The sequence below is a fragment of the Balaenoptera acutorostrata genome, chromosome 14, assembly GCF_949987535.1.
Source record: "Balaenoptera acutorostrata chromosome 14, mBalAcu1.1, whole genome shotgun sequence".
Lineage (NCBI taxonomy): Eukaryota > Metazoa > Chordata > Mammalia > Artiodactyla > Balaenopteridae > Balaenoptera > Balaenoptera acutorostrata.
The window spans coordinates 91,406,406-91,428,808 of NC_080077.1; the positions used below are offsets into that span (position 1 = coordinate 91,406,406).

General features: G+C 35.1%; 1 protein-coding gene across 2 annotated transcripts in view; it reads left to right on the plus strand.

The window, feature by feature from the left end:
* EYS (eyes shut homolog) overlaps positions 1-22,403 on the plus strand; it is a 1,775,980-nt gene that overhangs the window by 654,748 nt on the left and 1,098,829 nt on the right. For both annotated transcript variants that reach the window (XM_057527983.1, XM_057527984.1), the window contains exon 20: positions 5,401-5,591. In XM_057527983.1, coding sequence (XP_057383966.1) covers positions 5,401-5,591 — 191 coding nt within the window. The remainder of the gene's footprint in view (positions 1-5,400; positions 5,592-22,403) is intronic.

A 22,403-nucleotide genomic window follows, 5' to 3' on the forward strand; every position in this document is an offset into this window, starting at 1 on the left:
CTATAAGACCTTGGTGAAGTCACTCTAACACCCTTTGGCTTGTCCTCATCCTTGTGAGTAAAATAAAATTGTTGGACTAGATTCTTTTTACCAATGTTTGGTCCATGACCTAGCAGCATCAGGATCACCTGGGGGCTTGTTAGAAATGGAGAAACACAGACCCCATCCCAAACAGTTTGAATCTAAAATTTAACAAGCTATCTAGTGTATTCACATGCAATTTAAGTTTTAGAAACAGTACACTCTATTGGTAGGTTTTATTCAGAGCTAGACAAAGTTCAAGAAGTTCTATGAAATTTAATAGGTCTTTGCAGTGGATAAGGTAGGGCTCTAATGGGAACCATGTCCTGTTTCCACTCTTCAAATGCACAGTTCCATGTTTACTTGTTTAACATGTTTCATTTCTCTAAGATCTTATTTGAAGAAAGTATTAAAACAGCAATTAAAAAGAAAACATATGATTCGATGAGACAAATGCTATGATAAAAATGATCTCAGATAGTAACTTTCTATACTTCAGGGAAGTTCAGAGATCTCAGGACAAAGTTTTGGATCTAAACTGCATATATATATATATATATATATATATATATATATATATATATATATATATATATATACATATACATCTCAGGATACAACACAACTGTCAGAGAGCTAACTTGCACATTTATTAGTCTAAACAGTCCACAAGGAATACATCATTGCTCTGTTATTCTTATAGTCTTGTACATTTCCTGACTTGGTGTTTTGAATACAAGTTGAGTGAATGTTGGGGTCTAGCTCAATTGTCTAGATTGCCCTCGTCTGCAACATTACTCCCAGCTTCCTCCTCTTTCTCTAAACATACCAGCCTTTTGTTTCTGTCATTTTCTAAATTAAATTTTAGTGAATTCTTCTTGGGAAGCACTTTATTATATTAAATAAAGTATAGAAAAGTAACATAAACAATGATGAACAAAGAGAAAGGCATCTTCCTTAATTTTTGAACGAGGAAATATCAAGAACTTTAAATGATAATTTGAATTTTTCTAAAAAGAAATTGCTTTTGTATTTCCCATTAAGCCTTCTAATTAATTTAGTAAAAGATTCTTGTAAACCCTAGAGAGAGAACTTTTGGCAATCTAAAAACTATCTCTTTCTTCCCATTGGAAATATAATTCAATTAGTTTATGAAATGCTTTCTAATAAATCATTCTAAATATACCTCACCTTAGGGCTAAGAGGGAAACATGTTTCCATGCCATTCCCTGTGGAATCCTACATCCATAAAAATAACTGCAGTACCTGCCCCAAGTCTAAGTGCCTTTGGTTATCCTTAAGGAGTTCACATTTTCGCAAAAGTAGAACAAATATCAGAATGGTATTCATTTATAAAAAACATACATTTAACTCTATCACGTGGACGAATGTAAAAGATCACCATCTGGGTTGCAAGCACAACTTGAGTTTTATACTCAAGTGTACAGCCAATTTCTTATTGAAAATGACACTAATTAAACTCTCTGGTGATTTTGACAAACCTTTAATTTTCCATTTGATGCATGATATGAATGCAAGGGCTCACACATTAGCCTTGTCAGTTTGAGTTTTTATTGTTATGTTAACACTTCTTAAAAGTCACTAAATGTTTAGAAGCATTAGTGTCAACTAATGATAGTTCTAGAAAATATTACTTTTCAAGATAAAATGTTAAAAAAAACTATCTCATGTTTGTATAGGTAATTACCTTTGAAGATGTACTAACTTGAGAACCCACAGTGCAAATGAATCATATTTGTATATATTCACTAACAAATTTTGTGTGGACAACATATTCAGAATAAATTTTTAAAGTTTTACTAATGATGTCATAATGTTCTATAAATTATTTCTCAGAATTATAGGTGCAAATCTTTTCAGAGTTATCATTACATTGGAAAGTGGTGTCATACCATGTTCAAGGCACCATGTTCTGTGCTTTCCAGAACACCAGCAAGTATATAATATCTAAAATGTGAACTTAAGAATTATATAGTGTGATTTAGTAGACATTAAATCACTGAAAAACTCATTTTCTATCCTAAGCAAGTTCCAATTGACTGAAATAGAGGCTGACAATGCCTTTGACCTTCAGAGTGTAAAGGAAAGAAGATACTATTTACTGAACAGTTATTATGTCCCAGGAACAGGGCTAATTGCTTTATAGTCATTATTTTACTTAATTATCATAGGAACTTTTATGAGGTAGGTGAGATTATTGCCATTTTATGCATAAACGAACCTACAATAAATTGCATACCTTTGTTGATTGAGTACAAGTAGGAGAAGTATACAAATATGCTAAAGATTGAAAAGGAAGAGACAGATATCCAGGTTCCCCTGACTCCATGACACCCCTCTGCTTCTTGGACGATAGGCATCAGAAATAATGGACATAAATTTGGATACATGCATAGGAATACTGGCTAATTAAAAGATTATGATTTCATGCACATTAAGACTTCTGGATCAAGATGGCAATATATGAGGTTCTGCATTTTGCTCCTGCCACAGATGCACAGATATGCACAGAACAATTCTTCCTCAGAGAAATCCAGAAACTAGCTGGATAACTACTACACATCGGTAACTGAGAAAATATACATGTTGAAATGGATAGAAAAGGCTGAGACACACCCTCACCATAAACCCCAGAACTGGCATAACAACATACAAAAGGAGAGGACCCCTAACTCCCAGCTTCTCCCTGAGGAGTGATTGGTTTGGACACACAATTAGTATCCCAAAATTTTAAGTGTAAAAATATAGAACTTTTATATGCATTCAAAGTTAATTTTTTAACATCTTAAAATAGACAAAATATTTAAAAAGTGTGTTTCTATACACTAACTACAAAGTATTAGAAAGAGAAATAAAGAAAACAATCCCATTTACAAAAGAATCCAAAAGAATAATATACTTAGGAATAAATCTAACCAAGTTGATGAAAGATCTGTACACTGAAAACTGTAAAACGTTGATGCAAGAAATTGAACACACACAAAAAACTGGAAAGATATTCCCTGTTTATTGATTGGAAGAATTGGTATTGCTAAAATGTTCATACTACCCAAAGCAATCTACAGATTCTATGCAACACTTATCAAAATGCCCAAGGCATTTTTCAGAGAAATAGAACAAATAATCCTAATATCCATATGGAACCACAAAAGACCCCAAATAGCCAAAGCAATCTTGAGAAGAGAGAAGAAAGCTGGAAGCATCACACTTCCTGATTTCAAACTATATTACAAAGGTATAGTAATCAAAACAGTCTGGTATTGGCATAAAAACTGGCACATACACCAATAGAACAGAATAGAAAGCCAAGAAATAAATCCACACAAATATATTCAATTAATTTTTGGCAAAGAAGCCAAGAATATACAATGTAGAAAGGATAGTCTCTTCAATAAATGGGGTTTGAAAAACCGGATAGCCACAGGCAAAATAATGATGCTGGACCCCTATTTTACATGATCACAACAATCAACTCAAAATGGATTAAAGACTTGAACATAAGACCTAAAACTGTAAAACTCCTGGAAGGCATAGTGGGTAAGCTCCTTGACCTTGGTCTTGACAATCATTTTTTTAAAAATTTGACACAAAGGCAACAAAAACAAAAATAAATAAATGGGATGACATCAAACTAAAATGCTTCTGCACAGCAAAAGAAGCCATCAGCGAAATGAAAAGGAAACCTATAGAATGGGAGAACATGTTTGTAAACCACATATTGGATAAAGGATTAATATCCAAAATATGTAAGAAACTCATATAATGCAATAGCAAAAAACAACAACAACAACAACAAAAAAAACGAATAACACAATTAAATATGGGCAAAAAATTTGATAGGCATTTCTCCAAAGAAGCCATACAAATGGCTAACAGGTATATTAAAATGTGCTCAACATCACTAATCATCACAGAAATGCAAGTCAAAACTACAATGAGCTATTGCCTCACACCTGTTAGTATGTCTATTATCAAAAAAACAAGGTAACAAATGCAGCAAGGATGTAGAGAAAAGGGAACCCTTGTGCACTGTTGGTGGGAATGTAAACTGGTACAGCCACTTTGGAAAACAGTATGGAGGTTTTTCAAGAACTTCAAATAGAACTACCATATGATCCAGCAATCGAATTCTGGGTAAATATTCAAGGGAAATGAAACCATTATTTGAAGAGATATCTGCACTCCCATGTTTATTGCAGCATTAGGCACAATAGCCAAGGTATGAAAACAACGTTGTGTCCATGAATAGATGATTGGATGAAGAAAATATGGTGTTCATATATACAATGGAATAATATTCAGCCTTAAAAAAGAAGGAAATCCTGTCATTTGTGACAACACTGATGAAACTGGAGGACATTAGGCTAAGTGAAATAAGCCAGACTGAAAGACAGATGTACATGATATCACTTATATGTGGATTCTAAGAAAATTTCAATTAAAAAAAAGAGTTGAACTCATAGAAACAGAGAGTAGAATGGTGGTTGCCAGAGCCCTGGAGGGTTAGGGTCTGGGGAGAGGGGAGTGGGAAAAATAGGGAGAGGCTGAAAAATGGTACTAACTTTCAGTTATAAGTTGAATAAGTTCTAGGAATCTAATATATAACATGGTGAATATAATTAATAATTCTGTACTGTATAATTAAAATTTGTAAAAGAAACACTTGTGTTTCACTAACTCCATCCCCAACAAAAAAGTTAATATGTGAGGTGATGGATATGTTAATTAACTCCATAGTGGGGATCTTTTCAAAATGTATATGTATATCAAATCATCACACTGTACACTTTAAATATATTAGAGTTTTTGGATCAATTATACCTCAATAAAGCTGAAAAAATATATATCTGTTAATACTGATGAAAAAAGATTGTAAATGGAATAAAAACTCAGATATTATAGATGCTTTTTTTTTTAGAGGAACATAAATCAATAGTGAATTGTCTGTTCTAATTATGTGATCAAACCCAAGATTCCTTTGAGAGTTAATGAGACACTATTAATCATTACCCAAAGACAGCAGAGTTAAACTGGGGCTATGCCAAGCAAATGGGGATGTATGGTGGATACTAAGGGTCAGTGAACTCCTGGTATTATGTACATAACACATAATTTAATAAAGTCTAATAAAGTTTATTTTTTTCTGAAAAATCCACAATGAAGCATTTGACAAGTATTTCTGGTGATAAAAGTTAAAAATCTATTACTAGAAATAAATATTTCAGTTTTTAGAGGAAGGGAATACCAGATAAGCTTGCATATCGGTTTCTTAAAAATATTTAAATAAAAATATAATTTTAATAAGATTTCTAGTCTTAATACTAATAATCAAATTTGATTCTCTATTTCATAATTTAGGACTGCACATCTATCCCTTGTATGAATGAAGGCTTCTGCCAGGAAGCAGCCCATGGCTTTACTTGCATTTGCCCAAATGGTACATATTGTGAAGTAAATATTAGCAGTTGTACTGAGCCTGAACTGAATGTGGTCCTCTGCCTTAATGGAGGGATATGTGTTGATGGACCTGGACACACTTTTTATTGCAGGTCAGTATTTATTTATCCACAAACAACTACATATGTATTTATGAAAGCTTGTAAACATCCCTCTAATAATGCACTCTGAAATGCAGAAACTAAGGTTTAAGTAAGTTTTTATCTTTAGAAATGTAATCCCAAATTTGAAATCAATTCTAAAAAAAAGCATTGCTTATATATTTTACCACATACCATGTATTCATATCAACCCCAAGTCAAACTCCCAAATTTAATCAACCCTCATTTTGTAACTTTCATATCTCCTCTCTTTCCCAGAAGTGGGTTTTTATTCCCTTTCTTAAATATTACACCATATGAATGATTTACAAATAGTTAATATTTATAGCATGTTTTTAACCAGAGATTCATTTACCTTCTAAGATCTTAACAATGATATATTTTTTTTTATTTAAGATATATAAAATCAAATTAACCTGTCACTGTATTTTTAAACCAATTATTATTTAAGGTATCTTTTTAAAATTCCTAGATGAATTTTCATTATCTTTGTTATTTATGATTATGTAATATATATAATTGGTTGGTCATTTGAGAATTTAGTCATTATCTTTTCAATTTGTAAAATATTAATTGAACCCAGGTATGTAAAAAAAAACCTCACTTTACCTCTTTTCTTCTGTCAGTCTGATTTGTGAGAAGTTGAGGTTAAGTTAAAAACTGTGAGCAACTGTGTCTCTGTCAAAATATCTTAAATTACTGAAAGGTTGACCATGTGTATTTTGCAACATAATTATTCAATAGTAAAGTTTTTTATTATTTCTATATTTTATCAGTTATTTCTCTTTAAATTATTAATATAATCTGCCTTATATTCAATACTGTCACTACCATGTTTTTTCATTCAATATCTATGCTGTGTTCTTAGCCTTTTATTTATTTTAAACCCTGCTGTATCATTTTATTTGGGCCGTATTTCTAACAAGGCACACATAAATGTTAATTTCACATAAACCTAAGATTATTATCTTTCTTTTAGCATATGCACATAGTATTTATTACTATGACACAGGTTTTCTTTGTTACATATTGCCTGATGTGTCATTTTCGTTACTAATGTGTGTGTGCATGTGTGTGTGTGCGTTACCTCGTATTTTGTATTTTTGAGCTTGGATTTTGCTTATTTTACTCTGGCGGTTTATAAAGTATAGAAAGTAAACATATTTCTAATATCAAGGCTAATTTCAAATAATGAAATTATACAAATGATCACTTGGCCACAGTAAGCTCCCTCCAGGTTATAACCTAATCAGCACCTGGATTAAGTCAGCAACAGTACATTGACCATTTATCCTCAATAAATATAATGTTACAAATCAAGATTCCATTAATGGAAACCCATTATGTTGAATTGAAAAATTAGAAATAAGTGAACCTAAAGCTAAAAATGTATGTTTTTACAACATGAGTAGTATTTGTTAAATCAAGCTCTATAAAAGCTACTCTATCATTGTTCCTTTGGGGGGATGTTATCCATGGCTAGTTAGGCTGACTTGCTTAAGGTGTGAAGTTGACAGAATTCGGAATGAAGACACTTGCCTCTTCTCCTGGGCATCTCCCAGGGGCAAGTGCCAGGATTCATTATTGCTACACCGTTATTCAAATACATTTAAATGAGTCATCTCTTTTCAAAATTTTCATTGCTGGTTCAAGCTGTGTGTAATTCCCTGAAAGTCTGTGAATGGTAAGTGCCTGGGGAGGTGCGGATTCTAGGGGACTTGCACAGTGACTGGGTGGAGCCGTCAGAGGTGGTTCCAGGTTAGCACAGTCCTCAGTCTCTTTACAAAAGAAAACTCATACACTATGGGAAGGAGAGTTTTGCAAGTTAAGTCATCAGATTTGTATGTAGGTTAAGAATTAGCTTTTGATATAGTTATTTAAACCATAATAAAATAATGATTTTTTTTACTTTAATAATATATCAAATTTATTGTTTTTATCCCTATTTTGCATTCTTCAAATTGAATTTAAAGAATCTTACTCTTAAAAATGTGATCAACTATTTTTTTTTCTTGTCTTCTTTATGCTCATTTTCCTTCAACGTTTATATAAATCAGAGTTAATGTCTTGGTTCTCATTGCTGGTTTATTTGTTAATCAGCTCACAAAATTTTGTTTGATTTTAATTGGGAAAATCGTTATCCAAACCTATAAATTTTCACCTTAAGAATATTTATCATGAAATCTTTTTTTGACATAAACTTCCTTATTAAAATATTTCAGCCCTCAATGATCTGTAGATTATTCTATACGACTGGTTCCCTAGTGATTTTAAGAGAACAAATTTTCTTCCAATTGAAATCTCATGTTTGTAATCACATCTGAAAAAAAGATAGAGTGTATTACCATTTCAAATTTCCTGGAAAATCTGAAAATGTCGACCTAAAATATCTTGTTGTGATTTTGGCTTCACATATGAATTAGAACTTGGTGAAGTTCACACTTTTTAGATCTTATGTTGACTGAGGATTATGCATTTGATGCTTTTATTTTGCTTTCATCTCTGTCACTGCAGAAAATACAGCAGAGAATGGCCTTTCAAGAACATTATGATTTATGAATGTAATTGGTTCATTTCCTTCTTGGAAGCTGACATCGTTTTTAACTTCTTTAATTTAAAAAGATGTGTGAAATATTTATCCCAATGACTGGCAAGTTGAGAACTTACAATTTAATCCCTTTCCCTTTTATCTTTGATGTTTAAGCATTTAATTGGAATATGCCATGTTATATATTTTTCATTTATTTCTTCATGTCTGGAAAGTTTTCTTGTGTTATTCCTCTATTATTCTTTTGTGCATTAATACTGGTTCACTAATTCTTCTTCAGGTACTAATATTGGTTACATATTGCAAATTACAAATTTAAAACTGGTTTTCATGCATTTCACTCTTTTTCTCTTTTAGTATCCTTTTTAAAAATTTCTGTTCAGTTCTAATATTTACTTCTCAACCTCTTATCGGTCTTTCTGAATTTTTTTCTTGAGAATATTATTTATTTTCTTTTACTTTTCAGTGCATGTGAACTCTTAAATAGGTATTTTATTCCATTGTAAATGTAATGCCCACTTAACAAACCATATTATTATTTTCTGTTTATAAAGTAATTTGTTTCAAGTGTTCAATTTTTCAGTCATCATTACAGAATTTTTGAAGTTGATTCAGAGTCTCAGTTACTAACATTTGTACGCCTGTTTTATTGCTGTTATCCAGATGTCTCGTAAGACCACTTTCATATCCCAACTATAGTGGCCAGATTCTTCTTCCTTGAATCACTCCTGTGTCTACCAGACAGTTGTAAGTGAGAGACCTGACCAGTTAGGGCCTGGAGAGGAAGCACTGAGCAGAAGTGTACCTGAGGGAGCCTATTCCACTACATGTGCCGTGGCTGCTTAGACCAAGGGTGAAATTGAGCACGAAATGTCCATTTAAACATCTCCACTTTACTATTCCGATTTTAATTATTGGGCTTCTCCAGGTCCAAGGTGTGTCAGATTTCTAGTGTGTTCATCACTGATTTTTCTCATGAAGACATTTGATTATTTTAGATTATTTTGTAATTGCAACAATGATGTATAATGAGTAGCTAGTATTAATTCATCTTCCTGAAATAGTATAGTAGTTAAATTCTGAAAGGCATAGACAGTCTTTCAATAGAAAATAAAAGAATGAAAAAAGAAAAAGGACTACTTAAACCTGAAGACAGTAAAATGAATAAGCCAGTGATATATAGCTAGTTTCCTCATTACTGTGAACAAATAATATAGGTGATAGTGCTTTGAATACTGACATAAGTAAGTTAACCATTTCAAGCAAAGTAAGTTAACATTAGTTTTAGATAAACCATTACTGGGCTGTTAGGTGCTTAGTAATAATAAATGTTCAAATAAATTCTATATCCATACTTCGGAGATCATTTCTGGAGAAATGAAAGGGCATTTCAAACATCAAAACTTATTTTTACTAACATATGTGTTAGGCAGTTCAGACTCTTCAGTGAGTAAATTTATATTGACCAATGAAGAGATATCAAATTAACAACATGAATGTTTAAAATACAGAGAAAAACGTGATTGACAACTGATGAAATTTTTCAAAATTTTCGCAATTCACACACTATATTTGCTATCTAAAATAAATGAAAATATATTTTTGTTCAGAAAATACAATATCTTAAGATTGCATTTCTAGTCTTAAATGCAAATGGATGTTTCTTATTTACTCATTGAATTTTAGGGCTGAAGAAGATTATACAGATAGATGAAGACACAAAGGCCTGAGAAGGTTTATACTTTGTCAGCTGCCTACAGTCACGATCACTGGGAAAGTACATACTAGAATCCAATGCATTACTCTTATTTTTATTAAAGCACGTTTTAATTTAAAACACAAAATATAAAAGATACAGTAAAAAATATATGGTAAAAAAAAGAACAAACATACATAGTCAGATATCATTACTATTCTCTAGATGCAGTTAGACGTCTGTTTTGTACTTTACATCCTGGTGAAAAGTTTAAAGACATTAATGACTTTGTTCAGTTTAATAATAGCTACTTTCAGAAGTCCATAAGTATTATTAACCATGTGTAACAGTTTAATAGCATTTTAATGTGTTCAAGTTTTCTTAAAACATAAAAAGTATGTTGGAATTACAATAAAATACAGATTAGAATCACACAACAGAGGACTATAGAACGAAGTAAAGACAATATACATAACTTTTTTTCTCTGGCACCATAAAGATTGTAAAGAATATAGCAAAGCACTTAGATACAAAGGTACTTGGTTTTGTTTTTAATATGTGAAATCCTATTACAAGCATTTTTTCCCTTGGAGTTCTCTGCCTCTGACTTTGTAGAGCCCCCTCCATCCTACATGACTTCCCACCCTCTAGCTGCAAATGTCCCTCTACTCTGATGCTTTCTTCCAAATCCAACTCTCCTTGGTCATAACCTCCATATTCTTGAAGTATTTCACATTCTTTCCCTTCTCATTCACCTAAGCATCATTACACTTTCTTCCATGAAGTGAGCATAATTAATTCATATCAATACTGAATGTATTATGTTAAAAGGTTGGTAAACAATGTTTAATTCCTCACATTAGTATCTTTCCTTTTACAAAAAAAATCAATAAAATCAGGAAAAACTAGTGAATTTTTAATTATAGGACCTCAGCAACCATAACTTATTGTTAAGTGAAACATCTGAGATAAGTAAGACTTCCTGAATCCACTCGTATTATCCTTGAGGAAGGATATATGATACTTCTCTATATGTTTGGATAGAAAAATCAGGGACGAAAGCTCAGAGATGGTAGGTAACTTGTGAAGGTTACAGGTTAAGGGTATTTATTCAACAATAACCCTTTTTCAACAATCATCAATCACATTTGCTGCAAGTTAATTGGATTTATAAATTGGAATGAAATATCTGTATTTTAACAGCCACAGTTAGATGATTTTCCAGTACATAGATATTGTTTTCAAAAATATTAGCTTAACCATGTAATACTTTAAATTTAAACTGTTTTTAATTCTCTCATTCCAAAAAAATAAACCTTTGATCAAGAATCAAAAAATAAATTCATAATAAGAAAAATCCATTTATGAGAAAAATAAATTACATTACTTTGCCTTATCAAATATTGCAAGGGATAGGATAATAAGCAGGACCGACTTTCCTTAGGAAGCCTACTGTATGGACATTATATTTGGTATTTTAACACATGGCTTCAGAACGTGAAGAGACTCAGTTTTTAAAATTTGATGGTTTTGATTGTTATACGTGAAATGCTTTAATACTTACAATATAATTTTACATTAAATATATATTTTATTCATCAAATTAGCAGATGTTTTGCTATATTAAAATGTAGGATATATTTCCTTAACATTTATTTTCAATTTTATTTCACAAAATAAAATTGACTACTTTTGATGACCCTGTGAACAATCACAACACTTATAATAACCACTAAATATTTTTCTCTGCCTGTGCTTATAGACAATCACTGGAATTTCTAATTTCCTTGGGGTATTTGTTATATTATACATTACACAATTTTTCTCCAAATGAAGTGAACTGCTAAGTCTGTAACACTTGATTACAGATTTTCCAAACATTATTAATAAATCACCCTAAAATATAAATTTACTAAATACACATCATAATAAAACATTAAAGTAGAATTACATTAAAATTTACATAACCTTTGTAATTGAATTTAAACATAATGCATTGTATTTTCTTCTCTGTTTAGTGTTGTTATGATATATACTTTTCTTTGTCATTCCACAGGTAAATAAGTAAAACTCTATTATTAAACACTGAGCGTTTGTATTGTAGTTTACCTTTCAAAGTTTCTGGCAATAATACATGACTAAATCATTACTTTGTAAAAGATAAACCTAGATTATTTTAAACACAAAGCAATGTGAAACACACCAAATGTGATGGTAAAAATCCAAAGAAAACTGAAGTTTTTGTGTTAGAAAATTTAAATTAGTGACAGAGAAGGTGTGTTTATTCCATATGAGAGTTATGATTCTATAAAACACACATAGGGTTTGTTCTATTTCATCAAGATTTAAATATGTGAATTTTTATTCCACTTGGAGACACAATTAACATCACTTTAGTTTATTAACCTATGTATAAAATAAGATCACTCTCATTTAATCTAATAAGTACTAAATCTGGTAAGCATTAAAGAATATTAATAATCTATTCTCATAAAATTATGAAATTTGGTGACTGCTATATTTTGCAGGCAAATATTCAGTTAATTAAAAAAATAAAATTAGAACTGGGGAAAACATGAATTTTATGGTAAACCTAATTATTATATAATTTAATTCAACAAGTATTTCTTGGAAAACGACTTGTACAAAACAATATCATTGAAATTGGAATCTCAAAGTTTAAAAATCATAGCCTAATTTATGTTTCCTTAAAGAAATTCCCATAAGTTATAAAGACTGTTGCAGAAGTTAGTATGTACATGATAAGTTTTTGTAGGATGATTGTGCCACTTCAAACTTGAAAATTAGTTTTAATCTCAAATCACAGATGTGTAAATTCTTTGTGCATCTTGAAATATCTTTGAGAATATGCAGCAGAATAGATAAATACAGAGATATAACCAAATATTTTTCCTTAACATGAAGTAGAAATAGTTTTAAATTGGTTAACGTATATAAAGTGTACATACATATATATATATAGTCACTTGACATGACCATGAAGTTCAAAAGAGCTGAAGAGGAGCATATATGTATCAGAACATAGTAATGTGAGATTCAGTATTTCTTGGAACCAGAAGAAAAGAGGAAGGGAAAATTAGACAATCTAACTGTATTAGAGAGATTTGTGACACTAATAATTCTGCATTGATGATGGTCAGTTGGACTTTATGCCCAGAAAGTTAATGAATTTTATGCTTTTCTGCAGGAGGTAATATGAGAAAAATAGTAGAAAACAAAACAAAAAAACAAAAAAAAAAAAAGAAAAAGGAAAAAAGGTTCACCATTTAAATTTTGGTTAAAAAAAAGGGAATTGTTATATACCACTCTTCTTGTTTGTTTGTTTATTTATTTATTTATTTATTTATTTATTTATGGAGTATAGTTGATTTACAATGTTGTGTTAGTTTTTGGTGTACAGCAAAGTGAATCTGTTATACAAATACATATATCCACTCTTTTTTAGATCCTTTTCCCATATAGGACATTACAGAGTATTGAGTAGAGTGTCCTGTGCTATACAGTAGGTCCTTTTTATTTACTTATTATATACATAGTAGTGTGTATATGTCGGTCCCAGTCTCCCATTTATCCTTCCCCCCCTTCCCAATGGTAACCATAAGACTGTTTTCTACATCTGTAACTCTATTTCTGTTTTGTAAATAAGTTCATTTGTATCTTTTTTTTTAGATTCCACATATAAATGATATCATGGAATATTTGTCCTTCTCTGTCTGACTTACTTCACTCAGTATGACAATCTCTAGTTCCATCCTCGTTGCTACAAATGGCATTATTTTATTTTTTTTTTATGGCTGAGTAATATTCCATTGTATATGTGCCACATCTTCTTTATTCATTCCATGCCAATGGACATTTAGGCTGCTTCCTTGTCTTGGCTATTGCAAATAGTGCTGCAATAAACATTAGGATGCATGTATCTTTTCGAATTATGGCTTTCTCCAGATATATGTCCAGGAGTGGAATTGCTGGATCACATGGTAGCAGTATTATTACTTTTATAAGGAACCTCTGTACTGTTCTCCATAGTGTCTGTACCAATTTACATTCCCACCAACAGTGTAGGAGAGTTCCCTTTTCTCCATACCCTCTCCAGCATTTATAGTTTGTAAGTTTTTTGATGATGGCATTCTGACGGTTGTGAGGTGATATCTCGTAGTTTTGATTTGCATTTATCTAATAATTAGTGACGAACATATTTTCATGTGCTTTTTGGCCACCTGTATGTCTTCTTTGGAGAAACGTCTATTTAGGTCTTCCACCCATTTTTTGATTGGGTGGTTTGTTTTTTTGTTATTGAGCTGCATGAGCTGTTTATATATTTTGAAAATTAATCCTTTGTTATGTCCTTTGGTTGCAAATATTTTCTCCCATTCTGTGGGTTGTCTTTTCTGTTTATGGTGTCCTTTGCTGTGCAAAAGCTTTTGAGTTTAATTAGGTCTTATTTGTTTATTTTTGTTTTCATTTTCACTGCTCTAGGAGGTGGGTCAAAAAAGATCTTACTCTGATTAGTGGCAGAGAGTGTTCTGCCTATGTTTTCTTCCAAGAGTTTTATAGTACCCAGCCTTACATTTAGGTCTTTAATCCACTTTCAGTTTACTTTTGTATATGGTGTTAGGGAGTATTTTAATATCATTCTTTTACGTGTAGCTGTCCAGTTTTCCCAGCACCACTTATTAAAGAGATTGTCTTTTCTCCATTGTATATTCTTGCCTCCTTTGTCAAAGATTAGTTGACCATAGGCATGTGGGTATTTCTCTGGACTGTCTATCTTGTTCCATTGATCTATGTTTCTGTTTTTGTGCCAGTACCATACTGTTTTGATGACTGTAGCTTTGTAGTATAGTCTGAAGTCAGGCAGCCTGATTACTCCAGCTCCATTTTTCTTTCTCAAGATTGCTTTGGCTATTCAGGGTCTTTTGTGTTTCCATACAAATTGTAATTTTTTGTTCTAATTCTGTGAAAAATGCCATTGGTAATTTGATAGGGATTTCATTGAATCTGTAGATTGCTTTGGGTAGTATAGTCATTTTGATAATGTTGATTCTTCCAATTCAAGAACATTGTATATCTCTCCATCTGTTTGTGTCATCTTTGATTTCTTTCATCAATATCTTATACTTTTCTGAGTACAGGTCTTTGTCTCCTTAGGTAAGTTTATTCCTAGGTATTTTATTCTTTTCGATGTGATCATAAATTGGTTTGTTTCCTTAATTTCTCTTTCTGATCTTTTGCTCTGAATGTATAGGAATGCAAGAGATTTTTTCTATATTAATTTTGTATTCTGCAGTTTTACCAAATTCACTGATAAGCTCTAGTAGTTTTCTGGTAACATCATTAGGATTTTCCATGTATAGTATCATGTCTTCTGCAAACAGTGACAGTTTTACTTCTTTTTTCCAATTTGAATTCCTTTTATTTCTTTTTCTTCTCTAATTGCTGTGGCTAGGACTTCCAAAACTATGTTGAATAAAAGTGGTGAGTGTGGGCATCCTTGTCTTATTCTGATCTTAGAGGAAATGTTTTCAGTTTTTCACTGTTGAGAATGACATTTGCTGTGGGTTTGTCATATATAGCCCTTATCACGTTGAGGTAGGTTTCCTCTATGCCCACCTTCTGGAGAGTTTTTATCATAAACAGGTATTGAATTTTGTCAAAAGCTTTTTCTGCATCTACTAAGATAATCATATGGTTTTTATTCTTCAGTTTGTTAATGTGGTGTATCACATTGATTGATTTGTGTATATTAAAGAATCCTTTCATCCCTGGGATAAATCCCACTTGATCATGGTATATGATCTCTCTAATGTGTTGTTTGATTATCTTTGCTAGTATTTGTTGAGAATTTTTGCATCTATGTTCATCAGTGATACTGGCCTGTAGTTTTCATTTTTTTGTGATATCTTTACCTGGTTTTGGTATCAGGGTGATGGTGGCCTCATAGAATGAGCTTGGAAGTGTTTCTTCTGAAATTTTTGGAAGAGTTTCAGAAGGATAGGTGTTAACTCTTCTTTAAATGTTTAATGGAATTTGCCTGTGAAGCCATCTAGTCCTGGACTTTGTTTGATGGAAGTTTTTAAATCACATTTTCAATTTCAGTGCTTGAGATTGGTTTGTTCACATTTTCTATTTCTTACTGGTTCAGTCTTAGAAGGTTTACCTTTCTAAGAATTTGTCCATTTTTTCTAGTTTGTCCATTTAATTGACATATAGTTGCTTGTAGTAGTCTCTTACCACCTTTGAAGTTCTGTGGTGTCAGTTGTAACTTCTTCTTTTTCATTTCTAATTTTATTGATTTGAGTCCTCTCTCTTTTGTTCTTGATGAGACTGGCTAACGTTTTATCAATTTTGTTTATCTTCTCAAAGAAGCATCTTTTAGTTTTATTGATCTTTGCTATTGTTTTCTTCTTCTCTATTTCATTTATTTCTGCTCTGACATTTATGATTCCTTTCCTTCTATTAACTTTGGGTTTTATTTGTTTTTCTCTCTCTAGTTGCTTTAGGTGTAAAGTTAGGTTGTTTTATTTGAGATTTTTCTTGTTTCCTGAGGTAAGATTGTATTACTATAAGCATCCCTCTTAGAACTGTTTTTGCTTCAACCAAAAGGTTTTGGATCATTGTGTTTTCATTTTCATTTGTTTCAAGGTATTTTTTGATTTCCTCTTTGATTTCTTCAGTGATCTATTGGTTGTTTAGTAACATATTGTTTATCCTCAATGTGTTTGTGTTTTTACAGTTTTTTTTCCTGTAATTAATTTCTAGTCTCATAGCATCATGGTCAGAAAAGATGCTTGGTATGATTTCAATTTTCTTAAATTTACTGAGGCTTGCTTTTGACCCAAGATGTCATCTACCCTAGAGAATGTTCCATGTGCACTTGAGAAGAAAGTATATTCTCCTGCTTTTGAATGGAATATCCTATAAATATTGCTAAAGTCTATCTGATCTAATGTGTCATTTAAGGCTTGTGTTTCCTTATTTATTTTCCGTTTGGATGATCTGTCTTTTGGTGTAATTGTGGTGTTGAAATCCCCCACTATTATTATGTTGGTGTTGATTTCCCCTTTTATGGCTGTTAGCATTTTCCTTATATATTGAGGTGATCCTATGTTGGGTGCATATATATTTACAACTGTTATATCCTCTTCTTGGATTGATCCCTTGATCATTATGTACTGTCCTTCCTTGTCTCTTGTAACAGTCTTTATTTAAAAGCTTATTTTGTCTGATATGAGTTTCCATTTGCATGTAATACCTGTATCCATCCCCTCACTCTCAGTCTCTATGTGTCCCTAGGTCTGAAGTGGGTCTCTTGTAGACAGCATATACAGATCTTGTTTTTATATCCATTCAGCCAGTGTATGTCTTTTGGCTGGAGCATTTAATCCATTTTCATTTAAGGTAATTATTGACATGTATGTTCCTATTACCACTTTCTTAGTTGTTTTGGGTTTGTTCTTGTAGATCTTTTTTCGTACCTTGCTCTTTTGTTCTCTTCTCTTGTAATTTGATAACTATCTTTGGTGTTCTGTTTGGGTTGCTTCTTCTTTTTTGTGTGTGTATCTATTGTAGTTTTTTGGTTTGCTGTTCCCATGAGGTTTTGATATAGCAATCTGTATGTATACACTTTGTTTTAAGTTGCTGGCCTCTTTCACACCTAGAGAGGTTTCTTTACCATTTATTATAAAGCTGGTTTGGTGGTGCTGAATGAAATATACTGTGTCACTCCCTTCTGGCCTGCAGAGTTTCTGCTGAAAAATCAGCTGACAACCTTATGGGTATTCACTTGTATATTATTTGTTGCTTTTCCCTTGTTGCTTCTAATATATTTTCTTTGTATTAAATTTTGTTAGTTTGACTAATATGTGTCTCAACATGTTCCTCCTGGGGTTCATCCTGTATGGGATGATCTGAGCTTCCTTGACTTGAGTGAGTGTTTCCTTTTTCATGTTAGGGAAGTTTCTGGCTATAATACCTTCAAATATTTTCTCAGGCCCTTTCTCTTTCTCTTCTCTTTCTGGAACCCTTTTAATGCATATGTTGGTGCATTTAATGTTGTCCCAGAATTCTCTGAGACTGTCCTCATTTATTTTCATTCCTTTTTCTTTATTCTGTTTGAGGCAGTGGTTTACACTACTCTGTCTTCCAGCTCAGCTATGCGTTCCTCTGCCTCATTTATTCTGCTATTGATTCCTTCTAATATATTTTTCATTTCAGTTACTGTATTGTTCATCTCTCTCTGTCTCTCTTTGTTTTGTTTTGTTTTTTGTTGTTTTTGTTCATTAAATCTTCTAGCTCCTGGTTGATCATTTCTTGTATCTTCTCAATCCATGCCTCTATTCTTTTTCCAAGATTTTGGATCATCTTTACTATAATTACTCTGAATTCTTTTTCAGGTAGATTGCCTATCTCCTCTTCATTTATTTGATCTTGTGGGGTTTTGTCTTGTTCCTTCGTTTGCAACATATTTCTCTGTCATCTCATTTCATCTAATGTTCTGTGTTTGTGGTCTCCTTTCTGCAGGCTGCAAGATCGTAGTTCCTCTTGCTTCTGGTCTCTGCCCCCTGGTGTGTGAGGTTGGTCCAGGGGCTTGTGTAGGCTTCCTCGTAGGAGGGACTGGTGCCTGCCCTCTGGTGGGTGGAGCTGGGTCTTGTCCCTGTGATGGGCAGGGCCATGTCAAGTGCTGTTGTGAAGTAATTATGAGCTCAGTATGACTTTAGGTAGCCTGTCTGCTCTTGGATGTGGCTGTGTTCCTGTCTTGCTTGTTGTTTGGCATGAGGGATTCAAGCACTGGTGCCTGGAGCCTGTTGGGTGCATCCAGGTCTTGGTGCAGAATTAGGGACCTCTGGGAGAGCTCATGCCAATCAATATTCTCTGGGGCCTCTGCCACCCGTGTCCTTTCCCCCACAGTGAAAGGGAACTGTGGGGGAACTTCCATAGCCCCAGTTCCTATGGCAGTATTGCTTTGTGCTGAGTCCCAATGAACGTTAGATCTTGTGTGCACTCTCCAAGAGTGGAGTCTCTGTTTCCCCCAATCCTGTGGTGCTCCTGCACTCAGGTCCTGTTGGCCTTCAAAGAAAATGCTCTGGTTGTTCTTCCTCTCATTGTCTGACCTTCAGACTGTCTTGGAGGGCTCCTTTTATGTGGGAATGTCCCTGTGTCGTCACTGTGTGTTAATATTTTTTGATGCAAGGCCTGTTTTAGAGAAGCCTGCCACCTCTTTCCTCAATGTATGCTGGCCATTATCCTCTTGATTGGAGGTATGACTGAGGTCGTGGTGACCTTAGCCTGCCCTGGATATTGAGTGGAGCCTACCCTTTGCTCTGTGGTTGTCACTGCCCTGTCAGGGGTGGGGTCTGCTCCCTAGCTGTTGGAGTAGAGGCCCCCAGATCTGTTTCTGACCCTCAGTGTGAGGTAGGCAGGATTGGAGCACTCCCACTGTGAGAGAAGTCACTGAGTTGTCCTCCTCTGGAGCTGTTCACCTGTGAGTGTGCTCTGTTGTGTCTCTTTTCACCTGTTGTGCTGGCCCACAGATTACACTGTTGTTGGCACTGCTCTCAGCTCCACCTTAACTGTGGGCATGCCAGCAGTTGGCCCTGGTGTCTCTCACATGTTGTTTTCACCAGACCACCAGCACAGATCCACCAAAATGAGGTCCCAGGGCTGCAGTAATTGTGTACCTGAACACTCTATGGGAGCTATAGAGGCAGCTCAGATTCTGACCTGTTGCAATCCCCACCTGTGTGTGTCAACCAAGTCCACAACTGCTACAGCTAGACCTATCTCAGCTGTGGGAACACTCAGCCATTCAGACGTTCTATAGGCGCTAAATTTACAAAGCCAGCAGTAGGGGTGTGAAGGTGAGGAGAGATTTCCATTCTTCTGCTTTGTGGCACAGCCCCTGGGGCTCAGCTGTGGTTTCAACCCCACCTCTAAATGTGTTCCTCCCACCAGTATCTGCTCCTGAGGCTGTCCCAGAGCACCCGTCCCCATTCAGGCAGGTGGGGGTGGAGGTAGTGACAGGCATGGCATGAGGGCCTGCCAGGCTGGTTAAGCCACAGGAGGCTTTGACAGGAGCAGCCTGTGAGCCTGCTGGGGCTGGAGCAGCCAGAGGAGGCTTTGGCAGGGAGGGGACGGTAAACCTGCTCAGGTGGGCACCCCTCCTAGTGCCCACAGAGGCAAAGGCTGGTGTATGGGGAAGGGGGCTGCAATGGTGGCCCTGCCCATTGCATATCACTGAACAATGGCACCCTGCTTCTATGGTGGCCCAGGCTCCTTCCACACACTTTTCCAGTTGTGGAGCTCCATACTGCTGTCCCTTCAGGCTGTCTCTTCACAGCCAACAGCTGTTACCTCCTTGGGTCTGCTCTCCAAATCCCACATTCCAGCACCCAACCCCCTCCGCACCAGGAGACACACGACTCAGGCTGTGGTGCATAGAGCTGTGTCATGGACCATCTGCATGGGTCTTACTCTGTCCTGCTTGCCACTGACCAGTTGCTGCTTTCCTTTCCAATCCCTCTCTGTCCCAGCTGATCTTCCCACTAGGGAGGGGGCTTTCCTGAGTGCGGGAACCTCTTCTCTTCTTTAGGTCTCCCCCAGGGGTGCAGGCCCCAGCCCATTTCCTCTGTTCTCTTTTTATTTCTTTCGTCCTACCCAGTTACATGGGGAGTTTCCTTGTCCTTTTAGGTGTCCAAGGTCCTCTGCTAGTGTTCAGCTGGTGCTCTGTGAGAGCTGTTCCATTTGTATATATATTCCTGATGTACTTGTGGTGAGAGGCGAACTCCATGTCCTCCTATTCTGCCCTTGACTCCAATCACTCTTCTTTTAATTTACTTAACACATAAAGCATGAAATTAAGTAAATGTTGATGATCACTTCTACTAGCTTTGCGTATAGTCTGAAGTCTTTGAGTGTGATACCTCCAGCTTTGCTCTTTTTTCTGAAGATTGCTTTGGCAATCTGTGTTTCCATATGAATTTTAGGATTATTTGTTCTAGTTCTGTGAAAAACATCATAGGTATTTTGATAGGGATTGCATTAAATTTGTAGATTGCTTTGGGTAGAATGGCCATTTTAACAATATTAATCCCTCCAATCCAAGAGCATGAGATATCTTTCCATTTCTTTTGTGTCATCTTCAATTTCTTTCATCAGTGAAGAAAACAGTATTTTTGTTTTAAGTTTTTGAATTGCAAGAGAGACAGCTTCATTTTGTTGTTGTTGTTATGTTTTGTTTTTGTTTTCAAGGGATATCCTTATGTGGGAGCAACCCGATACAATCTGTGTGTGCCCAGCTGGTTTGTTGAGAGAGTTGAATCTGATGTGAGCACAAGTCATGCCTTCCTCCAGGCTGTGCTGGCAGCTATCACCTAGTTAGGTGGTGGGGCTGGAGATGGAGGGGCTAGAGCCAGAGACAGGGGTGAGCCAGGGCTTCTCCTCTGCTCAGTGGCCTTCAATGCCCTGTCAGAGCTGGAGTCTGGCCTCACGGTGCTAGAGCAAACCCCAGAGATTCAGGTCTGCGCTAGCTCAGTGCCCTTTAACTGCAGGCTCTTCCTCTCATCACAGCCAGCAACCTCAGCCCCGAGGGGAGCAGTGCTGAAGCAATAGGAGCTGGTGTGGGGATTCAGCAAGGGTCAGGGCACAGGCTGTGGCCATCTGGCCACCGTGAGATATCCACTCTGCATCTGAACCTCCACCTGTGTAATTGCCAGTAACGCTGCCCCCACCCTGCTCAGATGCTGCTTAATATTTGAGCCACCACAGCATCTCAAGGGCACGATTTTTTCCTCAGTCATGGCTGCCCTCACTCTGGTGTGGAGATGTCAAAGGAGGAAAACAGTGCTGGGGTGTTGAAGCTTGGCTCAGGCTGGGGTGTACAAGATGGTCACTGGAAATGAGTCAGCCAGCCCTTGTTTTGAATCTGTCCTGTGCACCCTGCTTCAGGAGCAAGCAAGTGTTTATGCTCCTCACGAGGGGAGTCCAGGCTTCCCACAGTCCTCTTGTTCGTCTCAGTGGTTCTTGAACCAGCCAAGGGGGCTTGTCTTCCCTGTGTCAGACCCCAGGGCTGCGGCACCCAATCACTCACTCACCAGGGAAGGTCTCTACCCACGTAGTCTCCTTTTTCCTCTGAGCCTCCTCCCAGGGGCATAGATCCCAACCTGGTTGCTTCTCTTCCTTTCCTACCTGATTTATGTGTACGTTTTTACAGCCATGGTTGTACAGGAGTCATTCTCCCAGTTTCCAGTTAGTTTTCAATGAGAATTGTTTCACATGTAGAAGTATATTCGATCTGTTTGTGGGGGGAGGTGAGTTCAGTATCGTCTTACACCACCATCTTGATTTAAGTGGAACTAATGCTTACAAAAGTTAATCTTTAGTAATACTGAACAAGTTATTCCAAGTAGAATAATTTTTCTAGGAGAAGAATTTAAAATATTTTAATTGATGAATATCAAACGGCTATGCAAAACGTGCCCATTACTTAATGACTTGGATAAATAACAACAAAGGTATTGAAATAAATTATGTATACCTG